This window comes from Phoxinus phoxinus, assembly GCF_949152265.1.
Source record: "Phoxinus phoxinus genome assembly, chromosome: 18".
Classification (NCBI taxonomy): domain Eukaryota; kingdom Metazoa; phylum Chordata; class Actinopteri; order Cypriniformes; family Leuciscidae; genus Phoxinus; species Phoxinus phoxinus.
In genome coordinates this window covers 23,443,842-23,463,411 of record NC_136893.1, presented here as the reverse complement: position 1 = coordinate 23,463,411, position 19,570 = coordinate 23,443,842, and the positions used below count along the sequence as shown (strand labels likewise).

At 38.2% G+C, this 19,570-nt stretch overlaps 1 protein-coding gene across 3 annotated transcripts; it reads left to right on the top strand.

The window, feature by feature from the left end:
* Positions 1-720: 720 nt before the first annotated feature.
* On the top strand, positions 721-19,481 carry LOC306986044 (tubby-related protein 3). Of its 3 annotated transcripts, none has more exons than XM_079588891.1 (13): positions 721-921; positions 5,441-5,567; positions 8,098-8,202; positions 11,343-11,462; positions 13,566-13,676; positions 14,326-14,496; positions 14,699-14,778; positions 14,852-15,022; positions 15,493-15,605; positions 15,696-15,804; positions 15,895-15,993; positions 17,749-17,920; positions 18,055-18,992. In XM_079588891.1, exons 1-13 carry the CDS (start codon positions 907-909, stop codon positions 18,186-18,188), a joined length of 1,527 nt encoding a protein of 508 aa, XP_079445017.1. In that variant the 5' UTR covers positions 721-906; the 3' UTR covers positions 18,189-18,992. The 3 variants fall into 3 exon arrangements, with proteins under 3 accessions (XP_079445017.1, XP_079445015.1, XP_079445016.1); XM_079588889.1 differs by having other exon boundaries at positions 765-921; positions 14,314-14,496; positions 18,055-19,481; XM_079588890.1 differs by having other exon boundaries at positions 765-921; positions 5,444-5,567; positions 14,314-14,496.
* Positions 19,482-19,570: the final 89 nt, after the last annotated feature.

The following is a 19,570-nucleotide window of genomic DNA, read 5'->3' as shown; positions in this document are numbered from 1 at the left end:
ATCTAAAAATAAAACCGACATAAAAATGTATACAAACTAAATTGACAGGTTAGAGAATGACAACAACAAAAAAAACTAATACTTTAACTAAAATTAAAATTAAAACAGAAAATATAAAAATTAAAACTAATTCCAAATATGAATAAAAATATAATAGTATCTCAGTGATATGACGACAACACTACTTTTTCACTTAAAGTCCCCCTTTGGTGAAAATCCAGCTAATGTTGTTTATATGTCTATGTGGTGTTTTTAATTTGCTTTAAGACAAACCATATGCAAATTCATAAGTCAACATCATTGCTGAGTATTTTCTCCTTAAAACTGCAGTGAATCAAAGACAGTCTCAAAAACGCGGTTTGAAATCGCTGGTGTTTCTGACGCCACAAACTACCTTGTAACCAATCAGGTCAACGTGTGATCGTCAACGAGTGGATCTCTGAGCTGTTGTGAGTGAGCGGAGGCGGGGCTCATTTGCATATTCATAGAACCGCGTATACTAAATGAGGCAAGGGTGTAGAGTTACATTCAAGCTATTTTAAGGCATGAAGGAATTTTATTTCAAGGAGTAAATGTTTAATAATTGTATTTTGGTGATCAAAGATGAGTTTTAAGGGATACAATTATTGACTACAGGGGGACTTTAAATGATTCTGCTGATAATCCAGTGTAACGAAGAGCGTTAGCAGTGTTCAGTAGATGGTACGCTCCTCTTGTGTTGTTGTGGTTGCTCCTGAGGCAGATGGGCTTTGCACTGAATCCTATTATCAACTTCTCTGGACTAAACTAGCTTTCATAATCAGCCACACTGATGCCCTCAGCACGCACTCATATAAACACACATGACAGCTTCATCTGCTCTCTTGCCTGGACTTTTACTCTTGAACCGATGTCATCTCAATAACCATGTCTTCAGAGAAGGTACATCTTAACTGTGGCGTCTCATAGCCGAAAAGAGCTTCTAGTTTCTAAATGCAGTTAAAGATGTATTAAATGTCAATGTATTAAGAGTCCGGATGTCGTAATGGAACCAATAAGAAAATGTCGAACTAGAAGCCACTAAACAAGCCTAAATTTGTTAATAGCTACAAGTCTGTTTGATTGATTAGTTGGTGTTTTCTGTCAGCATACAACTTTTGCTGGACATAATATGTACTAGTTTGTTATTTTTCATACTTTTCAAGAGCCTTTTTAACTGCAAATGTGTAATCTCAAGATGGCAGTGCCACAATCCACCTCAAAGACTCATTCTGCCTTGATCCTGTTTACAGGTCCAGATTCTCTAAGATTGTCATTCATTAGTCATCCATTCTAATAATCTATAATCGAACATCTTTTCTTATAGTAAAAGTCATTTTGTATCTTAATTTGTCAATTAATTTGATGAATCTGTTATTGGATTCTGTTAAAGGTTTTCTTAAGGGCTGTTTTAGGATTTTTCTTTGACTTTTTGAATAAAATAGCATATAAAAAAAGAGGTTCTTATTGGCAATACATGTGGGCTCTTGATTACGTAAGCCAAGGGAGCCCTTTGCCTTTAGGTTAGGTATCGTTCGTAGTCTGGAAATTGTGTAATATCTATATCTTGATTGACCAAACTGACTCTTTGATCATCTGATTGATTGTGTCTTCTCATTGGCAAGATTTAGAAAGTCTTTAGAGGAGGAAAGCAATGCTAACCACATTGACTTTCATAATATTAGCAGCAAATGGATTCAGTGTGCTCTCGTCTTTGTTCTATGGCTCCTGGTATCTGTATATGGGTTAAGTAATAGATCAAATTGTTAAGAATTGCATTAACAAATTCATTTAAAATGACCTTTTAATGCCAAAATGTTTCTAGAATTGTTTTGGTCCCACTTTATTTGAAGTGTCTTTAACTATAATGTACTATAAAAAATAATAACATTTATTACACGGCTCTGTGGAATGCTTGATTCTGATTGGTCAATCGTGCCATCCAGCGTATGTTATTCCCTGATAACAACCGCTGAAAACAGAGCAGCGCTGGAAGTTTGCTGGAACGGTTTTTCCTTGTGGAAGTTTTGCGTTTGTTGTGCTAATTAAATATAAAAAAACTCAATATTTCAATATTTTGTGCACAGTTATTTAATTATGCCATCCAGTATTGTGGCCTCGCTCTCTATAGTTTCATACAAACGCAGCGCCTGCCATTTTGCGACTATTGTTTTGTACACTATTGGATTATAAGATAACAACAGGTATGATTTTAAAATAGTTTCATCTCAAATCAATATCTTTTATCTCCATAATTATTTAGAAATTGTGTGTAATAAGGGGTGTGACTGTATACCGTATCCCTTAAATGTCCGTCTTTGAACTTCCTTTCTCAGCGGAAGCTTTACGTTTAAAGGCCTAATAATATGTTTAGTCTCAGATCAATATTGCATGTCTAATTATTTACTTACGTGGCAAGTAGCTGCGTAATAAGCGGGATAATGTACATCCAGCGGTTGTTATCTCAGAATAAACCCATTCAGGCTGATGCTAGACCCCTCTGCTTCATGTCGGGGTCCTGATCACCCTGCCGGGGGTTTATTCTGAGATAACAACCGACTGGACGTACATTATCCCTTACTTAAAGCAACACTAAAGAAGATTTTTTACCTTAAAATAATGTTTCCAAAATCGTTTCAGCGGTTCATAAAGTCGTAACAGGGTGAAAGGCACTTGTACCTTCGCTTTACGGTCCTTTATCTGTTATAACCACACTATGTAAGATTGCCAGATTGGGTCGCGTTTCTGTAGTCCGAATGAGACATCAGAAAACTACAAATTTGACTTGCTTTACGTCAAGTGTTACAATAGTTATTATTTTGTTTTTCTTCGTTTCTGATGTCGCAATACATCATACTTTCATGAAATCATGCATCATACTCTACCTTGTCTGTGGAAATCATTCATTCCAAAGCTGGATAAACAGCGAGCATGTGTACGACAGTAGCTGCGGTAGGCTAAATTATTTACGACAGCGGTAATGGACAATTCCGCCTCCAACCTGTAGGGTGACCGCAGAGGAAAAGTTATTTAGTGTTGCTTTAAAAAATGATTTGATACAATGAACTTATTGCATGCATGCATATTTTTACATTGTACTCATATTTTTAAAATACCTGCATGCAATTACAGCTGTAATTAATTTCTATAATTACAAGTTTGATTACACTGTTGACCTTCGCTTACACCTTAACCCACCCTTAAACCAACCCATACCACCAAACCTGTCCCTAACCTTACCCGAATCCCACTTCAATAGCCTCACAAGTGTTTTGAACATCAACACAATAAGTACATTGGACCTAACAATTATTATTTTATGACACCTAATATAAAGTGTGACCCTTTCTATGGAATATTATTTGGCATTGGAAATAATACAGAACAGGCCGTTTAGCACGTTTTCCATGTTTAATATTTTTGAATGTTTGTTTTTCAAAAACAGGAAATATTTTATACATGTGTTTCCTTTTTCCTGAGTATCCTGTTACATTTTTAACCAGAAAGGGAGGAGAAAAGGAGCGAGAATATGTCAGAGAGGGGTTGACCGAGGCCACTGGTGCGTGATGGCACTGAAACTCGCTGACCCCAAAGAGTTTTCCCCATTTACTTAAACATTAACCGTAACTAAAAATTATTCAATCAATATTTCTCAGCCAACCAAGCAGATACAGAACCTCACTTACATACAGATCTGGATCTATTGCGGCTAACGGTCTATGGAGGGATTTTCCATAATGTATGAGTAAAATCCCCATGCCGGCAGAAATCAAGGATCCCACTGTCTTTGCTCTTTGTTAAAGAGAGGTCTATAAATACTCATATAAGATTGGAACTAATCAGATTATGTGCTCCCCACTCCGTGCAGTACGGAAGCAGGCTGTGACGTCCGGCCTACATTGTGTAAGAATTAGACTTTCTGCAGCATTCTGTACATAAGAGGTCACGTCTTAAACCAATGTGCCACAGTTAAACAGATTTAACCTCCTTTGTTTGAGCAATGTTTGAATGTACAGAACATGTTGATTGATTTGTTTGTCCTTAAGAAAGGTGTAGACATGATTATCACACTACAAAGATTACGCGTTTAATGTAAGACGGCATCAATTAGAAGTTGGGTCTTTTTTTCTCTATTATGACATATCTGAGTTCTTTAAAGGGGTCATGACATGTTTTTTTATTTTTTATTATTATGTTCTCTTAGGTGCAATTATAGTATTACTAATTTACAAAAAACTTTTAAAATGTAGTGATTTATGACCTTTTCCCACCCTGTTTATCATCCTCTGATTCAAACTGAACTCTTAAAGGGGAAACACCCCCAAAACAGACTGTGTTAACGCCCACTGTTATGATTGGCTAACGTCAGTGCCTATGCATCAATTATTAACGCCCCCAGCCAGAACATTTGCGGATTCGGCGTATTTAAAAAGTAGTTTAAAGTTTTAAATACATTACTTACAGTTTGCGTCGTCGTTGTTGAGCCCAGAATAGTCGGCACGGACTTATCTTTGAGCAACAGTTTTCTGGCAAAGCCATCATCATTTTGGGATTTGTTCTCAAAACATTCATCCTTCAAATGTATAGAACAAACGCTTAAACTAACACTACCGTGACTGGGACGTCCGCAAAAAATAAAGTGCATCCATTTTTCCCTGACGTCTGGATCTTTCGCAGCGTATTCAAAGATGTTGTTTGTCCACAGCCAGGAACAGCACATCTGCGGCATCGTCATTTCCCTGTACACAGACCCACTCGGCTCGCTGTCCGTCGACTGAACACTTGTGAGGCGCGCAGCGCGTGGGCGCGACAATGATACGAAATGAGCGTAGTTGCCTTGCGCTGAAAGCGTAGTTGTCTTGTGCTGGAGGCGGTCATATGCAAACGCTGGTACGTCACTTCGCACCGTGACGTCACTTCTTACCATGGATCCAGAACGAGCTGTATTTAGAGCTTGATTAAATAAATGATTCGTTTATAATGGGGAGGACGTCTTAAGCTATGAAACTTGCAGGACGTTTTAATGGTACAAAGACCTCTTATATACCAAAAGATCAAGGCAAATTTGGTTTCTCATGTCATGACCCCTTTAACAAACAAAATGTAGGTTGGGATTTTGTAGGGAATTAATTGGATGGTTGTTGCTTGCGATTGGTGGATCTCAGGTTGGTCGGGGGGGGGGGGGGTATTTTGATTAAAGATTATAGTGGAACATTAATTAAAAAATGTATGATTTCATGGTGACTTTAAGTAATGTACATTTCTATGTTCATAATTTTGCTTGCTTTCATTGACGTTTGGCAATTGGTAAGTTTAAAACTATTTCTCTCATTTACACTGCTGTGCACAGAAACGTACAGGCATGTAAAAGAAAAACTGCAAATGTAAATGTGATTCATTGTCCTTATTAACAGCCACGTAGAAGACAAAAAAGAAGAAGCCGGAGGCAGATTCTGGAAAGGCCAATGGAGCCGAAGACAAACCGAAAAAGAGCAAAGCTAAAAAGACTGAAGAGTTGTCAGGCGAGGAGGAGAATACGCCTTCAAAGAGTCAGTCTGATACATTACACATCTCACACTGACACACAGCACAAACCCATACTTTGCAACTGTTGTGACTTTTTACTGGATTTAAATGATTTGGATGCTCGCTAGGAACTAAAATAATCACCAAACAATGGTTACATTGACATTGAATTGTCACATGTTCAGGGTTCTTTTCTGAGAGAAATGCTGTACAGTGGCTACCGAAATATGTAAAATACAAAAATATATATGAAAATCATTTCATTAAGATAACAAAAAAGCATTTTTTTTTTATCAGTACATTCCACAAAAAGACATTTGTCAGTTTTAAAATGATAGACTTTATTATGGACGTTGGAACATGGAGTGAATGTGATTGAACCCTAGGGTTTCAATTTTAAAGAACGCATTATGCCACAAATGTTCTATATGAGGAGAAATGTTGTCAATGATTGCATATTTTAATGTTTTTAACAGTTATTGACATTTTTATAATGAAAAAATTTATGTTTATGAGCGGTTTAATTGATAACATTTTATTAGAAATAAAAATGTATTAAATCAAAATTAATTAATCAAAACTAAACCCATAAAATGATCCCCTGGTGGAATGCCTTAAAAGGTTTTATAGACCTTATTCAGAGCAGCGCCATGACGGGCATGAAAGCGAGGCTGTGAGGGATAGACTTACCGTGTTTTCAATGGCATCTGCCTATAAAGCTCTAGATCACTTATACTGTTTTTATTTATTTATTTTGTCTGCTGAAATTTCTCGGAAAATTTCTATGCAGAACTATCCAAAAACATTAAATAACTGTACAACCCACTGAAGAGATGTATGTCTATCCCAGCCTCACTGTCATTTAAAAATCAAAGATGGCGCTGCTGTGAATAAGGGTTATATACGTACAGTAAGCGCCTGACAGGCTCTATATACAGTAGAACCTCTTCTACTAAGAGTGACATCTTTGGTTACTCTGCTAAACACCTGCGTGAACTCACATCATACATCTAATAAAACAAGGAGCTTAGGGATATCACATAACGCTGTGTAGTATAATCCACCAGAAGAGAATCAAGACGCGTGACGTAGAATAAATGAATACAAAGAGACTTTACAGAGAACTTTAACTTACATTACACACTAACAATGACATTCCGCGTTTCCAATAATAGATTTGCGTAAAACTTTTGAGATTTTTTTCTAAATATCGATACAAAACTATTGCGAAATGACGGCGTTTCCATTAACAGATGTTATGCGTCTAAAACACAATTTTTTCCTCTCGCGATGAGTCATTTAAAAAATCATGGCAACGGACGTTGGTAGGTTTATATATCACAGCCACCGCACTAGACATTATTATTATTATTAACGGAAGGAGTCATATGTGTGTTATCCAAGCATTAATGGCAAGGAAAGACCCTTATACAGTGAGCGGCACATATGAGGAGTTTCTCACTCATTTCTGCTCCGAGGTCTTGATTGTGGCATTTCTTTGAGGTTTAGAATCCAGTATTCCAGTAATTCTTTTGTCTTTTATGAATTTAATAAAGAACTCTGTCTCATATTCTGTCCGAACACACCGCGCCTTCTAAGTCAGGTGACTATAAATGCGCAAAAACTGTATCCATTACAGTTTTGCGAAATATTTCTCTTTCGAATTGCCTGAAAAACCACCTCATGCGAGCGTAAAAAATTGTTTGCGATAAATGGGAGTTTTTGCGAAATTTACGTGTTTCCATTGAGCGTATTTTCAATTCGCAATTTCAATTTGCGCAATTTGAAGGGTAATGGAAACGCGGCTATTGACAACACTGAACCCAGAACAGAGAGAACTGAGGGCGTATATACACAAGGAATGGTAATCAACAGAACAAGGAACAGGTGCGATACTCAATCAGAAACCATGGCAAAAAACGAGAACAAGAACTTGTGACTTTTACATGCACAACTTTTGTTCCAATCGGACTGAATTCATTCCGATTGATAAATCCGAATGTAGTGTTTACATGAACGCTAAACGTGATCGGGTTGATGTGCGCGTTTACAGCCTATAGCATGTCACAAGCTTCAAATCGGAATTGATTTTCTGACGTGCACAGCACGAACATACAGATTTTCCTGCTGTTTGCGTATAATAATAATTCTCCTACATTGGTTCTTCATTTGTTTTAAACAGCAGACTTACTATTTATCCATTTCATGTTCTCTCGATCGGATTAGAAAAGGAATAAACCACCCCTTTCAATCGGATCGGAATTCATTCGGATCGAGCTCAATCGGATCGAGTAAGGTGTTTACGTGAAGGCCTTTCAGTCCTATTGAGCCGTCAATCCGATTACTAATGGATTATTTGTTTGCATGTAAACGTAAGTGACAAGGAACAACAAAACTAAAAAGGAAATGATCTTTATAGGGGCCAGTTGATTATTAAATTACATTCAGATATTTTTTAAGTGCTTAGTGTTAGAACACTGTTTTGGGAGCACTGTCATTTTGTACTAGTGGAATGATCTATGGTTGCTAAAACAACTTCTTTTCACTTCTCAGTAGAGAGCAAAACAGTAAAGAAAAAGAAAACCGAGAAGGACAAAGAAGACATAACAGAGAAGAACACAAAAAAGAAGACCAAGAGTACTCCTAAGAAGAAGAAAGGTACAGTACAAGTGATTTTTAATCCTTCAATTAGTGCAAATAGATAATCATTAACCATGAATTTCCATCCATCCATCCATCCATCCATCCATCCTTCCATCCATCCTTCCATCCATCCATCCATCCTTCCATCCATCCATCCTTCCATCAATCCTTCCATCAATCCATCCATCCATCCATCCACCCATCCATCGACCCATCCTTACGTCATTCCACCCATCCTTCCTTACATCATTCCACCCATCCTTCCTTACATCATTCCATCCTTCCTTCCATCCTTCCATCCATCCATTATTCCACCCATCCTTCCTTCCATCATTCCATCCTTCCATCCATCCATCCATCCACCCATCCTTCCATCCATCATTCCACCCTTCCTTCCATCCATCCTTCCATCAATCCATCCATCCACCCATCCACCCATCCTTCCATCATTCCACCCATCCTTCCTTCCATCATTCCACCCATCCTTCGTTCCATCATTCCACCCATCCTTCCTTCCATCCATCCTTCCATCAATCCATCCATCCATCCTTCCATCATTCCACCCATCCTTCCATCTTTCCACCCATCCTTCCTTCCATCATTCCACCCATCCTTCCTTCCATCCATCCTTCCATCAATCCATCCATCCATCCATCCTTCCATCATTCCACCCATCCTTCCACCCATCCACCCGTCCTTCCACCCATCCACCCATCCATCCATCCATCCACCCATCCTTCCTTCCATCATTCCACCCATCCTTCCTTCCATCCATCCTTCCATCAATCCATCCATCCATCCACCCATCCACCCATCCTTCCATCATTCCACCCATCCTTCCTTCTATCATTCCACCCATCCTTCGTTCCATCATTCCACCCATCCTTCCATCAATCCATCCATCCATCCTTCCACCCATCCACCCATCCTTCCACCCATCCACCCATCCTTCCACCCATCCACCCATCCTTCCATCTTTCCACCCATCCTTCCTTCCATCATTCCACCCATCCTTCCTTCCATCATTCCACCCATCCTTCCTTCCATCCATCCTTCCATCAATCCATCCATCCATCCTTCCACCCATCCTTCCATCATTCCACCCATCCTTCCTTCCATCCTTCCATCAATCCATCCATCCTTCTATCAATCCTTCCATCCATCCATCCATCCATCCTTCCATCCATCCATCCATTATCTAAACCATGTAGGAAACTTGTCCTACGAGCCGTAGGCAGGGAATTAAGTGGCAAATTATTTATTTTAAACATAATATTTAATATGATTAATAGTGTCGCACACAAATCATTCGTAGGTGGGTCTGATTAAAGTCTTTTTTATTATATTATATTATTTAAAAAATTTTTATTCATTATTATAAAATTTAATTAGCATCGTTTCAGTCAATCAACCTTCAGGCTTACCGATAAGTAGTTAAAACAGGATATTAAAAAAAAAGCCAAACAAGACTGTTGTTGTGCTTTGGGAATAGATTGGATCATGTAAATAGACTGGATCTCTACATGACAGGTGGATGGTGGGGGAGGGAGGTGAAAGCTGGTGAATGGCACTGGATGATGCTTATAATGTTGGCATTCTCATTCATTTTAATGGGAGTTGCCTTATTTTGCCTTATTATTATTATTAGGGGCCAAGCACCGTAGGTGTTTAGGCACCTATTGTATCCATTAGTCGTCGTCGTCTTCTTCCCTCTCTTGAGTCTATGGCATACCATAGAACTGTATGGTAAAAAGTTATGAAATTGGTACACAGTCTAAACATTAACCACAGCAATTTGGGAGTCTGTAGCTCGATCCCTCTAGCGCCACCAACTGTGAGTTGCACGTTTATGCTAATAACTTTTGAACCGTAAGGGCTCATAAGAAGCTAAATTATTTTTTCTCTCCAATTCCTTGACTCAAGACAATTTGATTTACATAATTTTCCGGCATTTAATTTTAGATTTTTTTTTCCATGTCTGCCATTTTGGGCACCTGCCATTTATGTCATAAAATGGTATATTTTACGAGCGCATTGGCGTATCGTTACAAAACTCGGTATGTGTATTTGACAAAAATACTCAAAAAATTATAATTACGTCTAAAAAAAAAATGCTAATAGCTTTTGATTAATTTTGCCTATTGTTATAAAACTTAATAGATTCATTGGGCCATGCTGAGAACATAGATACCAATTTTGCCATAGTCTGCCAAACTTCCTGTCCACCATTTTTTTCAAAATCTACTTTTTCAAACTCCTTTGCTCCGACCATTGCTCTGATTTCCACGAAGATTTTATCAGATCATCTTCAGGCCATCTTGACAAAAAAAAAAGTGGAATTCAAGTTTATTTATCAAACCATTCCTGAAAAATGCTCGAACAATTCAATGACGAGCACGCAAATGGACTCAAGGCTATATCTATGCAACCCTTTAGCGTATTCTGACCAAACTTGGTGTGTGTAATGACAACCATGACCTGTGGGCACCTGCACAGCTTTGGCACAGTGCCACCTAGTGGTCACAAGATATGGAAAATGGGTTTTTCCCTTATACTTCTAAACGGTTTGACCAAAAATCATAAAACTTGTCTCTTTAGATTCGGTGCATCATTTCTATTGTATTCCTTCTATTGTATTCATGCTGAGAACATGGATACAAATTTTGCCATAGTCAGCCAAACTTCCTGTTCGTCATTTTGATTTTCTTTAAAAACCTACTTTTCCGAACTCCTCGTTTGTCTGATTTTCACCAAATTAGAGTTAGACCATCTTCAGCCCATGTCGGTTATGGATTCAAGTTATGGATTTTATGTATGTTTTCGTATACTGAATCAACTAATTTGATGGCATAATGCCAAACTGCATCTGTATCTCTGTAAAGATTTGACAAATTGACACCAAACTTTGTGTGTGTACTTGTCAGCGCCACCTATTGGTCAAAAGTAATAAGCAATTATGTCACAGTATAAGAAATTGTATGTATCTCCAAATGTCTTTATTCAGTTTTGCTGTTGATCTGATGCTCCCTGCCTTAATGTTTAGCTCCTCATTCTGCCACTGTGTTGCTTCCCAATGATAACCAACCAAACCCTGCTGGCGCCATTTATATGATTTGTTCTTCAAAATTGACGTTTCTAACCGCCATTTTGATTAGATTCTGCTGATGAAGATGATGGGGATGATGAAGAGGAGACCTCACAGAAGAAGACAAAGAAGAAAACCACCAAAGAAGGCTCCCCTGCTGGCACCAAAGAAAAGAAATCAAAGGCCAAAGGTCAGTTGAGCGTATTCACACTTGAATGCATGCTAATGAGCGAGGCCAAGGTTCATTTTCAGCTTTGTTCCATTAGTTTCAACAGCCAAGTGGCATTTATGTTATTATAAGAGTCACTTTGAACTTTGCACTTTGTTAGGGGGTTGAGTGTGTTTTCCATATACAGAGAGTATTTTTGGGACCTTAAAACAGTTTGAGATTTTTAGGTTTATTTCCCCCTCCGAGCAAAACACTTCAGGTATCGAATCAGAGGAAACTTAGACAATGGCTTCAGTGTGTGTAACTCTTAATGTGGTTATGTACACATGCATGGGGGGTTTGCTGCTCAGGAAGAGGATTAGCGCTAGATCTCGTGAGCTAAGAAGATTAGCCAGAACAATACGGCAGAGCTGTCTAAAAGATCACCACTCCGGTGTGTCTATGAGCTGAAGTGGGGACTTTCAAGTGAATTTAACTCTTGTTTTTTACTTATGGTTTTAGGGCTACGTTTTGCTTGGCCTCGTTTTCCCTGCTGTTAAAAGACAGATGGCGAGCTCCTCGGGGGGTGTCTGATCAAGCCACTCGGATAAGTGGAGAAACCACTTGGACAAATAAAAAAATAAAGTCCAGCTGCTAACTAATACGTTTTACCAGACAATCTGCAGTGACCTAGATGATTGAAAACATACACAGATGACCTCCTCTGGGGCTCCTATTAAAAGCTTCAAGTTGAATGTATGGTGCTGTGGAAACCTTGAAGCATGTTTCAAAAGTTTCAATGTTTTTTGATGACATTAGACCTAATGGCACTCAGATATAAGCTATTGCTCTTTTAACATTCATACTGAAAAACTCCCAGCTAACAGGGAACGTTTCTTATAACTTTGGCTAACATCCTGGAGAGGTTCTCTCAAAGTTATGAACAGTAACTTAAGGCGTGGTAAAGTATGATTTCACTTTTCTAACTTTAGTTAGTGTGTAATGTTGCTGTTTGAGCATAAACAACATCTGCAAAGTTACAACGCTCAAAGTTCAAAGCAAAGGAAGATATTTGCTTTTAAAGAAAAGGACTACAACAAACGGCTGGTAGGAACTACATTCCTCCGGGATTAGTTATTGAAGCTAATTGAAGATAGTTAACTCCACGTCAGCAACATAAATTAATCAACTAACCATTCAGAGACGTCCTGTTGTATTCTACATGTTGTCACTTCTTCCTGAGTCTCTCCATCTTTGTCTGACCCCGTTTTAACATTAAAGGCAGAACAGTTTCTGTCATTTTAGTGTGTGTCTGCGTGAGGTAATCGCAGCTGCTAAAACACACACTTGAAACCCCGCCCTCTGCAGCAGCTCATTTGCATTTAAAGGGCCAGGCACAAAACGGTGCGTTTTTGCAAACCCTCAAAAAGTGACAACTTTAACATGCTATATAAAAATATCTGTGGGGTATTTTGTGCTAAAACTTCACACACACTCTCTGGGGACATCAGAGATTTATTTTACATCTTGTGAAAATGGTATTTTACCACTTCTTTAATAGAATGTTTGTTCAAATTTATCTGGTCTTTGATAATATTCTTTATACGTTAGCACAAAAACTTTATTTATTTATCATTTCATGGAAGTTTTTTTTTTTCTGAAACTTTTAGTTGGGCATTCATCCCAAAAAAATGTTTAGTTTAGTTTTTTATGTTGTTACTTGTTAAAGAACATTCAAAAGTAACATTAGCATAATGTTATCAAACTGGAATGTTTCCGTAACCAAGTAAAAAAAAAAAAAAAAGGGAATGTTAGCAAAACGTTCTTAGAATATTTTTTGTTAGCTGGGTCTGGTTGTTGTGATGGAGCCTATTGAGACATTAACCGCACCATTTCCATATTGAAATGAACTGTTCTTCAATTAGAAGCTGTGCTGATTATCTGAAGCTGGCACACCTTAATAACCCCAGGGGGATTCTGGGAACTGGTCCTGACTTGTCACTTAAATACCCTGTGAACGAACTCTACACTGGATTCAATGACTTATACACCAACTCTTAGGTTTTTTTGCAGGCGAGCCACCGTTGTAGAAAACACTATTTAATCGTGTATTTTTTTCTTCTTCACAATATATTGTCTCTGCAGAGAATAAAGGGGAATCGGAGAGCAAAGGAAAGACATCTAAGGCAAAAAAGGAGCCAGCTTCTATGTTTCAGATAAACGGAGATAAACCAGATTTTATCGCAAAAAAGAAAGGTAATTTCACTTTTCTTAAAACACTGTACATTAATCATCTCACAAAGCTTTTCTGGGTCATCACAAAGAATGTCTGGGTCATATTTCACCTTAAAATCAAAATCAAATAATTAGCAAAAAATATTAAGCATTTTTATAGGACCATTGCGTTTTTTTGTATTGCTACAATATTTTAAGTACAATTACGAATTCTGGTTTCTGTAAAGTAAAACAAAGATGTATTATTTAAATTGATAAAAAACGTAATTTAAAACATTTTTTTATTGTGATTTAATACACACACACACACACACACACACACATCTTGCTTGGGAAAAAAAAAATGCATTAAAAATTTAATGACAAATAGTTTATATAAATAGTTTTTTTTTTTTTTTTTTTGGTTCCGAAAATGTTTAAAATGCAAATATATATCTACAAGATAGTGTTGACTTAATTTTTTTATGCAATATATACATTTAAAACTACATTTTAAGTTGGGGTCAAATATGACTTGGACATTTCTTGGAGTGTATAATTAAATAATTAGTAATACAATAAAAAAATATGCATGCTTGTACATAGTGGGACCATAGTGTTTTGATAGATCATTATTAATAAAAAGTGTAATTGTCAAATTTGCTGACTGGAACTTAAGCATCTGCTCCAGCCATTAAGTCCGACAGCGATGAGAGCGAGCCAGAGACTAAACCCAGCAAGAGCAAAAAGAAATCCGCCGCCAACTCCACCTCCATGTTTCAAGCTGGAGACAAAGACAAAGAGAAAGACAAGAAAAAAGACAAGAGTAATAAGGACAAAGAGAAGAATAACAAGAAAAAGAGTAAGTGAAAGACTTTTATACAAAACTATTTGTTTGTAACATGTTTTGGACAAAAGATAACCTTTAAAGAACTGTTAAAAAAAAAACTTTACTTATCTAAACTTAAATTTTCATACGATCCCTAAAATTTCACATTTCTTTATTATAAAAGGCAAAATAACGTTCATTCCGTCAAGCTGCTTATAAATGCATCCCATTTTAGACGCTGCTAAATCTGATGAAAGTGAGGATGACGCAGAAGTGCCCAAAAAGAAGAAAGGCAAAGGAAAGAAAAGTAAAAAGGTAAGACTCCTGTAAATTGAGGCAATGTCATCCCGAGGCAAACGTCTGAAGAGTAAAATCTGTCTTGTGACAGGAGGAGGAGAGGCCTCCATCACCGGAGATCGAGTTCGATGACCTTGAGGAGTTTGTTCTTCAGTCTGCGCCTCAGGGGACAACCATCAAGTGTAAATTGACGCGAGATAAGCGCGGGATGGACAGAGGCTTCTACCCCACCTATTACCTCCATTTAGACAACGAGAAGAAGGTGACTTGCTCACACTTTGAGCTCAGAATTTCGCAGAACTACTTGTCTACGAGGTTTTGTAGTGAATTAGAGGATAGTGTATCAATATTTTGAAATGCATGGCTCTACTGAAGATATGCGATTAGAAATTAGTGGTGAGGTTAACAATAAATCCTGGGTATTCATAAGCAGACATTTCACACTTTCCATCCCTAATTCCTGGGTTAACATCCTTATTTGCAAATTTGCAGTGTCAGTAGCTTGATAGTATGAGCACAAAGGCTCTAGAATTGCACATACACTACCAGTCAAAAGTTGGCCAGTCGATGAATTGCAGTTTAAGTCACTTCCGTGTTGGATTCAAGAGAGAGACCGGAAGGTTCCCGCTTGGGTTAAATGCGGGGTTTAGAACGACAATGTGAAGCTCAGTGGGAAAAGCTCCATTGATGACTAACTAGGGAAAATCTTTGCCATTTCACTCCGTCCTGCAGGTCTTCCTATTGGCTGGTCGAAAAAGAAAAAAGAGTGCAACGTCAAATTATTTGATATCCATAGACGCCACTGACTTGTCACGGGGAGGAGATAATTTTATCGGAAAACTGAGGTAACTCGTCTTATATAAAATGTACGCAACATAAGTATGATTGCTGAGCTTCTCACTTTTGTTTGTTTTGGGGTTTCAATTCTTTTTTAGGTCCAATCTCATGGGTACCAAGTTCACAGTGTTTGACAACGGCCTCAACCCTGACCGGGCCCTCAGGGACATGTCTAACGCCCGGCAAGAGCTAGCGGCTATCATTTACGTGAGTGCTCACTTCAGTTCCTCAGCAGTCGACCTGGAGGTTGGGTAATCTTTCAGAAGTTTTAAAGTGGATACTGGTGTTTCTGTCCAGGAGACAAATGTGTTGGGGTTTAAAGGGCCCAGAAAAATGACTGTGATCATCCCAGGCATGGATGACGACAACGAGCGAGTGCCGATACGTCCACGAACAGTGAGTTCAGTTGCTATGTCTGACAACATGCAAGTAAATATTCAATAAAGGCTCATTGGATAAAGTTACCCCTTGGTAACTGCTAATTGGTCAAACTAGGATTTTATTCACATATAAACATTCATCAACTCACACATCAGTTGTCAGGCAAATGGAAGGTTCATTCTCGTGTTACGCAGCACTTTTGAGCTTCTGCAAGAACCAATGAGGTTCATTCTCGTGTTACGCAGCACGTTTGAGCTTCAGCAGGAACCAATGAGGTTCATTCTCGTGTTACGCAGCACGTTTGAGCTTCTGCAAGAACCAATGAGGTTCATTCTCGTGTTACGAAGCACGTTTGAGCTTCTGCAAGAACCAATGAGGTTCATTCTCGTGTTACGCATCACGTTTGAGCTTCTGCAAGAACCAATGAGGATCATTCTCGTGTTACGCAGCACGTTTGAGCTTCTGCAAGAACCAATGAGGTTCATTCTCGTGTTACGCATCACGTTTGAGCTTCTGCAAGAACCAATGAGGTTCATTCTCGTGTTACGCATCACGTTTGAGCTTCTGCAAGAACCAATGAGGATCATTCTCGTGTTACGCATCACGTTTGAGTTTTTGAAGAACCAATGAGGTTCATTCTCGTGTTACGCAGCACGTTTGAGCTTCAGCAAGAACCAATGAGGATCATTCTCGTGTTACGCAGCACGTTTGAGCTTTTACAAGAACCAATGAGGTTCATTCTCGTGTTACGCAGCACGTTTGAGCTTCAGCAAGAACCAATGAGGATCATTCTCGTGTTACGCAGCACGTTTGAGCTTCAGCAAGAACCAATGAGGATCATTCTCGTGTTACGCAGCACGTTTGAGCTTCAGCAAGAACCAATGAGGATCATTCTCGTGTTACGCAGCACGTTTGAGCTTCAGCAAGAACCAATGAGGATCATTCTCGTGTTACGCAGCACGTTTGAGCTTCTGCAAGAACCAATGAGGTTCATTCTCGTGTTACGCAGCACGTTTGAGCTTTTACAAGAACCAATGATGTTCATTCTCGTGTTACGCATCACGTTTGAGCTTTTACAAGAACCAATGAGGTTCATTCTCGTGTTACGCAGCTCGTTTGAGCTTTTACAAGAACCAATGAGGTTCATTCTCGTGTTACGCAGCACGTTTGAGCTTTTACAAGAACCAATGAGGATCATTCTCGTGTTACGCAGCACGTTTGAGCTTTTACAAGAACCAATGAGGTTCATTCTCGTGTTACGCAGCACGTTTGAGCTTCTGCAAGAACCAATGAGGTTCATTCTCGTGTTACGCAGCACGTTTGAGCTTTTACAAGAACCAATGAGGTTCATTCTCGTGTTACGCAGCACGTTTGAGCTTCTGCAAGAACCAATGTTACGCACCATTAACAAAAGCTAGATTATCTATAATATGAAAGTAGAATTTCCAATTTGAAGAATTTTGTTAGTCAATGTTTAATTTAGTTTACTATCCATAATTATAGATGACTTTAAATGCGTACAGGATGCATCATATTTTCTCTTATGTACTAACAAATGCCAGAAAAATAATAAAACACACAATCATTTCTTCAGTCATTGAAGCTAGCCAGTATGTGTTCTGCACATCAACATCAATACTTTAGTCAAACTGAACGAAAGAAACCATCATTTTCTATTAGACGGATATAAAAAATGCATGTCTTTTTACTGTTTTCAGTGTACAATGACCAATTCGTTCATACACAACAATTTTGTTATTTTACCTAAAGGACAACGACAATATACTCGTGCGCTACCAGAACAGACAGATGGACAACCTGATCGAACTCCACAACAAAACTCCAGTTTGGAACGACGACACCGCTTCCTATGTCCTCAACTTCTCTGGACGGGTCACACAGGCCTCTGTCAAGAACTTCCAGATCGTCCACAGCAAAGACAGTGAGTGAGACTGCTGATATTGCCATTCCTGTCAATGTCCCTTACCTCTACAACTGGGTTACACAAAGGTTATAACTTTCCAATAGAACAAAATGTGAAAACCCTAACTTTACTGTAAATGCTCTCTTTTTCAGATAGCTACATTGTGATGCAGTTTGGAAGGGTGGCAGATGATATGTTCACTCTGGACTATAATTACCCCATGTGTGCGGTTCAAGCCTTTGCTATCGCTCTGTCCAGCTTTGATGGCAAATTGGCCTGCGAATGAACACAAGGCACAAGATTTACATCTTTGCAGTCAACACACAATAACTTCATCATCAGCGTGTAAGATGAAGAAATATGTGATAATGTGGGACATTTTTATAATTTTCGCTGTGCCTGAATGCGATTGGGATACATTTAGCTCAGATGCAGAACAAGAACTGACACCAATGCTAGGCATTACATATACACATGTGCTGCATAGATGCATGGGACGAATGCAGGCTACATAAAACGACCGAAAGACTATTTGATTATGTTGAGATTTATGAATGTGTGGATTTTTTATATCAAAAGTTAAAGTAAATGATGAATGCAACGTACCTTTTTATCTCAAACACCTGAGGTGCAAAACATATGAACACACACACACACACACACTATTTTTCAGAGATTTTCAAACAATTCTAAAATAAATACTACATGTTTCATTGTTTTTTGTGTTTTTTTGTTGAAACCGCGAGACAGGCTGGAGGTGAAATGTGTAGCTGCAAACTACAACAACATTGTCCACACAAACAGGACTTTTGACTTATCACTATGAGTAATTGTGATGAACTGGAGAAGTCGTCCTTAGGGTGGTGCTGTTTCAACAAGACGTTACGGTCTCAATACACCAGACTGCTGTGTGAATTCACAAGCTTCCAATGTCTTCTCACCTGTTTAAATATGTTCAGTCTTCAACACACCCTCTTCACTATTTAATATTGTAATAAAATTAAAAATGTAAATTTTTTCCACCCAGTGAGTATTGTGCACTGCAGTAGCTGTATAACAAATAAAATGTTCATACAACCTGTCAGATATCATTGAAATAGCCTATTTTACTTATTACTATGTGCCAGTCGTAGGCTTGTAAACACAGGAACCAAGAAGTGTAACACGTGTCGACATTAACCAATGACGTCTTTCCGGGGCGGGACTAACTGTTTGATCGACCAATAGCAGATGGGGGGAGTGTCTGGAAACCTCTTTGGAAACAGCTATTGATGCAATTCCAGATGTGATATTTTAGTTATTATTTATTTTTGTCTTGATACAGGTTTAATTTTTTTCATGAAAATGATGGTAAATAAAAAATCGGTAACACTTTACATACGTACAATATCGTTAGACATAGCCTATTTTTGTATATTAAGCTACACGAACTAACCATGAACAGTTGTATTTCATTAACTAATGTTAACAAAGATATACTGTAACAAATGTATGCTCATTGCTAGTTTATTAACTGATAAGACCAGGTCCTTATTGTGAGGTGTTACCTAACATCTAATAAATATACAGAATTCATAGCAAAATATAACATTCCTTGAAGCTATTTGCCCAAAAAATGCAAATTCTATCATCATTTACTCACCCTTATGTTGTTCCAAACCTGAGTAT

Coding starts and splice junctions, on each gene's coding strand:
- LOC306986044 (XM_079588889.1), top strand. Junction 15,994..17,748: donor TGCCGATACGTCCACGAACA/GTGAGTTCAGTT, acceptor TTTTACCTAAAG/GACAACGACAATATACTCGT. Junction 17,921..18,054: donor GATCGTCCACAGCAAAGACA/GTGAGTGAGACT, acceptor TCTCTTTTTCAG/ATAGCTACATTGTGATGCAG.